General features: G+C 37.4%; 1 protein-coding gene across 1 annotated transcript; it reads left to right on the plus strand.

Annotated features, from left to right (window-relative positions):
• The first annotated feature begins 51 nt into the window (after nt 1-51).
• On the plus strand, nt 52-7,413 carry LOC124272818. Its single transcript, XM_046708034.1, has 2 exons — nt 52-160; nt 6,325-7,413. Exon 2 carries the CDS (start codon nt 6,509-6,511, stop codon nt 7,256-7,258), a length of 750 nt encoding a protein of 249 aa, XP_046563990.1. The 5' UTR covers nt 52-160; nt 6,325-6,508; the 3' UTR covers nt 7,259-7,413.
• Nucleotides 7,414-7,992: the final 579 nt, after the last annotated feature.

A 7,992-nucleotide genomic window follows, 5' to 3' on the forward strand; every position in this document is an offset into this window, starting at 1 on the left:
TTACGTCACAAACTGGTGCAAGCCGGAAGAAGAACTCGCCGCTAGGTGGCAGTTCGCGCCTTCTAAACGATTGGGAAGCGGCTGCCATAGGACTAAAATTTCACAGTTTCATCAATTTTCTCTTAGAGACTGCAAGTTGTACGGACATATTTCCTTATATGTGAGTGTTAATACCTGAAACAGAAATAGAATCAACTGTCGTTTATAATTTAGTGTATTTTGCTGTCTCAAATTCAGATGGGATATGTTTACATTTTCACTTGACATTCATTTTCCATTTGGGCAGGTGATCGCTTTTCTAAAATAGAACAGACGAAACAACTTAAATAGCACCTACCCAAAGCGTAAATAGTATGTTATTATTTTGTCACGAACTCGTATGATTGATTAAACACGAATAATGCCATGTTTAATATTCTTGGATTGCCCAGAATGTCTGTCGCATTAAATGACATTTCATTTTAGCAAACAGCATTTCTGTAATAAGATATAGATGATTCTGCAAAACCAATATAGCTTCACAACACGCATAATTATATGCAACATTACGCATTTAGGCATATTTTTTTGTTTGTTTTAATATTGAAACCATATATTGTTAGTATTACAAATCAGGTTCACTTTCCCTATCTTAGACATCTATAAGGTACATTCTAATTGATTGTATTCATTTAAGCATTTGTCTCATCTGTATGTTAAGTGACACTGACATGGTGGACGGCAAAGTTTTGCGATGATTTGCTTTAATACCCAATTAAAGCATTCTTAAATCCTGATGATGGAATGTTCACTCTTCAAAATATAACTGTTACACTTTGTTACAGTGATTCTTATGACAAAGAGTCAAAAGTAATTAGGAAGAACTGTAACCTTCACAGTTATATGCTGCATCATTGTTCACATGTTAACAGGGCCTAACATGGAGAAATGTTTGGGTGATTGTCAAACGAGTAGTAATGGGTGCCCCGATCTGATTCAGACAATATTCATAATTTTTCTTTCTCTGTATTTGCATACTTTTCTTTAAATTCCATACAGCACCACAAAGTTTACAAATTACATCACAATACCTTATGACATAATTTGTGAAACTTTTACCAAAAACCAATGCTCTGTGACGTGAAACTGTTTCTCGGTTATCAAGTGTGTTTAAGTTCCTCAGTGTTTGGTTGTCTCTTTTGGCATTAAGTAAGCCAAGCACTGTAGGGAGTTTGTGTGTTAAACATGGATGGCGGTGGCGCATATTATAGCAAACGTCAGTTTAAGAAAGCACTTTTATTTTAGAAAATATTTAAGATTTTGCTTTCAACTTAGTATTTAGGACTAAATGAATTATAAATGGGAACTATTATATACATACATTATTTTCATTCAGTAATTTGCATCTTTACACATGAATGGAGTTTATTTATTTAAATATTATATTTTGAAGCAGTAAGAATGCATTACACTGGACCCATCAGCCATTTTCGTGTCGCTTCAGTCAATGTATTTTATTTATTGGGATTATTTTTAGGGGTTTAGGTTAGGGTCCTAATCCAATATGGCAATGCATGTGTACCATTTGTTGTTGTTTTGTCCTTTTGCATTTCTAAGATTTTTTCACACAATGAAATGGCTAATGTTGAAACTTTGGGCTAATGGAAACTGTCCTGGAACTTGCACTTAAGCCACTTTCACACACTATACATTTGTTCAGCAATGATTCAAAGGCTAACTCACCCTCGACATGCTCATGCCTCCCTCATTCCTTAGTGCGATCCACATTATCCTTACAGTGTTCTTAGCAATGCTTTTCTGTTATCCGATGTCACCCAATGATGTTTAAATAGCATGTCATTCATGCATATCATGAATTTGACATCTGACGTTAACAGCCGTTTTCAGTTCCCGCCACATTCCACACCACAGTATCTTGTATACTACAGAATGGAACAAATGTGCCAAGTTGCATCAGGACCATTCTTCAATTGTCCGTAGATTAAAATCACGAGATGCCCAAGTCTACCCGCAACCTTCGTAATTGTCCGTGACCTATTTGACGCTTTCCGTTCATTTCTGTAACTTCTCAGGAATGACTAGGTAACTACTTAGTCGGTTAACTTTCAGGCTAACAATCCAAAGGTCGCAGGTTCGCGTCTGACGGAATCTCACAAAACTGGCTGCTTGACTTAGTGACATGTGACCTATGACAGAGACCGTCCGCACGAGAAATTGTGGTGCTGTTTTCTAAAGGTGCTCCACTGCCAAATATAGGGGCTAATAAGTTCTTGCCACTGATTGTTGTGTGTGTTGTATTTGAGAAAGGGAACTTGGGGCGCATGTATGAATAGTATACTAAATATATATCAATGTAGACCCCTGAATTGCGAGTTCAGTGTTGAAATGTTCAACTTGAGATGCCATCATGTGAAATTCTTTATATACGATTTCCCATTTTCAATGTATCAAAATATTCAAACTATATCCATTATAATATACAACAGTGTCCAAACAGAAGAAAAGTTTGCTCACCCATGTCCAACATAGTTCTTGACTGACACACATTCCTTTATTTCATGCATTTTTTCATCAGATATGTAAGACATATGGAAATCAATGTAAACAATATGGTACTTGTTAGGGATGTCACGATACATAAGTTTCATGAATCGATATGTATCACGATACCCACATCACGATTCGATACTTATCACGATACCTATTTTCGTGGCATTGCTTAAATTTAGTTACATTTTGAACGTTAATATTTCATATTTTATAATTGTCCATGAAAGAACAACATTTTTTATTCGGAGAGATTATAAAGTTCTAATTTCCCATCTTTATGCATGAAAAATAATCATTTATAACTCTCATAACAAAAAAAAAACATGGTACAATTGCAAAACGTAAATGATACACAAACATTTAAACTGATACTTTCAAAACTAAACATCACTTTTCAATGTATCGATAATTGTATTGTCTTAGAAAAACTATCGATGCATCGATGTATCATGGCATCCCTAGTACTTCTCTATTGGCCTTTGGCCCATATATAAGACCAATAATAGAATGTGAACCATCATCATGCAGTTGACATTCTACCATGACTACGTGAAATACTCAAATTTCATAGGACACTCAATAAAATTATCAATTTGGATTGAAATGTGTCTAGTTTTATGACAGCTACACTGAGTCTCAAATAAACTGCATCACTACTTCCGCTTGACCGCCAACATGGCTGATATCAACACAACAGACATGATGGAAATGTTAATATTGTAACATTTATTCAAATTCGAATAATACAATTATATGATTGTTTCCTCCACATTTATAAGGGAACTTCACTATCATATTACGTTCTATTATAAGAATATTCAAACTCAATTACAATGTATAGTCCGAACCATAAACAAACAATATTTAACTTTAATATCAGGAAGCCTTGTAAAAATACATCCCTATTTATACCAAATTTACAGTTAAATGTAAGTAAGATTTGTCTACCTGGGAAATGATATTTTTGTTTTTTTGAGTGGAGTCCAAATTTGGCAGCTTGGTCTCATGATGTAAATACAGTGTTACAAACCATTTTTATTTTTTATTTTGATATTGTTTACAGTGAGGTGTTAAATGTTTGTTATCAAAGTCTCAGTTAAAAGTAGGAAGTTCATTCAGATGTATTTCAAAACTTATGATCAGTAATAATACCCCCGCTACGAAGTAACGGGGGTATATAGCGTTCATTCTGTCCGTCCGTCCCGAAACTTTGTCCGGAGCATATCTCTTAAAGTTTACATGCTCGGTTCACCAAACTTCACACACATAGTAATCATTACCCATTTATGTGCCTTTTGCTATTTTAAAGTTTTTTCAGAATTTAGTTTTTTTGCTGTTTCCATGGAAACATGATTTAGGCTGTGACTATGAGGATGTCATCTTGTCCGGAGCAGGTCTTCCAAACTATACATGCTAGCTTCATCAAACTTGGTACACATATCAAGCATGATCCCTAGATGTGCCTTTTGGGGGGTAGATCCAGATATGAATTGTATTTTTTGCTGTTTCCATGGAAACATGACTTAGTGCCAAATGTGTTCGATTATTTTGTCCAGAGCATATCTCTTAAAATTTGCATGCTAGGTTCATGCTAGGTACATGCAAAATGTATAAGGTGACCTGACCACGGCATATCATCGCAACTATACATGCTAGGTTCACCAAACTTAATACACAAGTTAATCATGACCCACAGATATGCCATGTGCTAAAAAATAGCAATCTTCATCTACGTCCATTGTGTGCAACTTGAGACAGTCAAGTTCAATTGCATGTCAGGTTTCCACGGAAAACACAAAAAAATCTAGTTTCCATAAATTACCGTAATCAGTACATGCCAAAACTATTATCTAACATGTATATAAAGTTTAGTAGAGTCAAAGAGAAAGTCTTGTGAGCTGCTGATCCTTGTCACATTATATATATCAATATCAGTCATTTCCATGTCCCAAAGTGGGAAGCGGGGGTATGTGAGCTTTGCTCACTTCTACACTTTTTGTTATAAAAACACTGCTTTCCAAAGGGGGGAAATGACCAGGTGGGGATATGGCAGATGGGGTAATGACCTGGTGGGGAATTGCCCTACACCTATCCTCCCAAAATGCAGACATGCCAAGAAACCTAAAACTACTAAGTTTAATGTTTGCCAAGTAACTGCTCAGTGCTGATTAAATACCTGACCTGCCTTACTTGGACCTGTTGTTATTAAACAATAACAGTTGATCTCTTGATGAAAGAAGTTGACTCCCAAAAACATGTCCATGACTCCCTCTCATGACACCAGGGAGTCACGATGAATCCTAAATTTTTATGCCTAGGACAAAAACTGATTATGCAATTGATCTTGCTTGTAATCAGTTTTGTAATATATGTATATATTGTAATATGATCTCTCAAGTCACATTTGTATTTTTAGTCCTTAATATATCTGTAGAAGTGGAAACAGTCTAGTGTTATATCTGAATAAAATGCATAGTACTGTTCAGAAAAAGTGTCTGTGTTGTTTACCTACAGATTACTCGGAGTTTCTACCAGTTGAAGACGATTGCAGCCTCTAGTAGTAGGATCGGAGTTTCTACCAGTTGAATTGGAAAATGTACTGGTAGAATCTCCGATTCAACCAGTAGAGACTACGGTTACAATCTCTACTAGTAGGATCGGAGATTCTACCAGTAGAGACTCCGATCGCAATCTCTACTGGTAGAATCTCCGATCGCAATGTCTACTGAGACTCTACCCTGACGCAGTCTCTACCCTGACATATATATATTTTAAGCTTTTGTTATAAGATGTCCACACAAGGAAGTAATCATGTTCAGTGAAACCAAGTTAATCTGGAATGTTTTGTTTTCAGGCAAAAATCACCATAAGTGAAAAGTTACCTCCCCTTTTAATGGGATTTTATTGCAACCAGAATAAAAGGCTTCCAGTCAAGATGGTTACCAATAAAATAAATTTAATACATATATAAAGTAAAGTACATCCATGTTGGCTTCTGTAGTTGTTATGTAAATGGCTTGGTATTGTCATTTAATTGTGACAATGCTGTGTCAACAAGTGATGTTTGCCAGGTCATAATAAAGTGTTAAATCATGAGTTGTTGATTGGACATTTAGATGCAATGTAGCAACCACATCCTTTGATTTTATTCTGATGATATGCATGCCTTTATGTTGTGTTCCTTTTGCACATACACTCCAGAACAAACTATGCTCAACAGTAACCCCAAAATATGATCCAGGGGCACAGGGACTGACTTGGAACCTACTCCCTATTTCATAAACATTCAGTAACATCATTCAAAATTGCATGTACATCAAACTGTTACACTTTCAATAGTTTCATTTGCACTGACAGTCTCGTTTTCTCAACAAGAAAATGTTGTATGGTTGCTTCAAAGTAACCTACTGTGCGAATAATACATGTAATAACTTACATACTTGCTGCATTTCATGCAGTCTCTCACACTGCATTATCAGTTCCAATACCATTGCATTAGCTCACCATGGCAGAGTGTATGTAATAAAAAGTAATTGTTGAAGGTGAATTGTTTGCCAGTAATAATATTAAGTACTTTGACAGCAGTTACTATTTCAATCATGCCTGATCACTTTGAATATATTGAAGTCTCAAAACAGTCAGTAAGCTAGAAATTTGTTAACGGCAGATTGTTGTCTCCAATATGTCAATGAAATAATCAGCTGATCATGATAAAAAAAACTGCTGAAAAATCCATCATTGTTGTTTGATTTTTTTTCTTTGTTCTTATTTCAGGAGGCAAGTTGACAGATCCTGGACAGCTTCAGATCAGTTTCAACCAAGGTGTTGCACCCTGTTTCAACATGTGAAATTTGTCTGTTTCAAGCGGTTCTAAATCATGTGAACAACATGTCGAAATCTGTCCTATGAACAGTAGTACTGAGAAAGCATAGGAAATGTGAAAACTGAAGTGAACAGAATGAGTTTGCCATCAGAATCTGGGGCTTTTGAACAGGCATTTGAAGCCTGGCTGAACCAGTCCAAGAGTGGCGATGGAGACAGTGACACTGAAGATGAGGTGATGTTGGTAGATACAAACAACAACAGCGACACTGACACAGAGTTGTCTCCCTTCTCATCCTATCAATCTCCGCAATCAACACAGATGAATCCAGCAAGTCTAGTCAGCAGGCGTATGAAGTCCACCACACGTCAGCGATTTCATGCATATAAGGCAGTCATAAGGAAATACTCCCGCAAGCGATGGGTCCGTTGTAAGAAAAGCCTCAGCCCTGGCAGCCAGACAGATGACAGCGGAGTTGTGTCCCCTGGATGTGACACCTCTGTAGGGATTGGAAAGGATATGATGTTGGAAGAAGAAAGTGAAGGATGTCTTAGTGGTGATGACTCGCCACCCAACATCCAAGATGACTTCTCCAGCAGTAACTGTTGGCCCCCAGGCATGCCCTACTCGCAACACCTGGAAGGTAATTTCCATGAACACCCCCCTGAACTCACTCCTAGCCTTCAGCTCCCAAATAACACAACTGCTTCTGTGCAGGGAGAGGAGGAGGATTCACTCAGTCAGCAATCAAAATCAGTTGGAGATTCTCATCTGTCGTCTGTGAAAATCAAGAAACAATCTTTTCCTAAATCAAAAACAGTCGGTGATAAAATGTGCAATTCCTTATTGGAAACATTATGTTTTCGCTCCCAAAGACGCTCATAGATCAAAGAAAACAAGTAGCAAGCACTGCTTAGCTTCTCTTTCTGCCTCAGATCGAGGAGAAGTCAGTGAGAAGTAATGGCTGCCATCAGTTAGAATCTGCCAATGGAAAGCTGGTCACAAGCAAGATTGATTCTTGTTCAGGTATTGGTTCAGACTTGGACAAAAAGTCGAACAGTGGAAATCTGTGTATTGAGAGGACTTTGTCTGCTGGTGTTGACTGTGACAGCACTAGTTATGTTTCTCGGAATGGCTGTGAAATAGGTGCCAGTGACTCAGGCGCTGGTTCACAGAGTGAAAGTTGTTGTGAGGAGAGTCCACGTCATGAACACGACAATCATGTCTCTGGTCATACAAAAAGTCCACAATTTTCATGTGATAGTCATCGTTTTACTGTAATTCCCAGTGACCTCACAAATAAGACCAGCAGTAATGGTAGTCCACCACTTGTGTTGAAGCTGAAAAAGTGTGAACGGAAATCAAGCATTAAGAATTCTCCACCAAAATATTTTGCTGTTGAGGTGATTGATAAGAGGGAAGCAAACATCAAGAAACCTGAAACAGAACTTGTTGAAAGCAAAGTGTTTCAAAGTCATTCCCAGGACACTCACAAGTGCCACGAAAAGGGTGGCTCATCCCGAAGCAAACGTTTAAAGGCAGGGAGAAAAAATAGCTCCTCCTGTCAGTGTTGTGTTGGATCGAAGAGCCCTGCTCGAAGGAAACGCCACTCCAGGTCT

Source organism: Haliotis rubra, unplaced genomic scaffold (assembly GCF_003918875.1).
Source record: "Haliotis rubra isolate DU_JTF1 unplaced genomic scaffold, ASM391887v1 Scf173, whole genome shotgun sequence".
NCBI lineage: Eukaryota > Metazoa > Mollusca > Gastropoda > Lepetellida > Haliotidae > Haliotis > Haliotis rubra.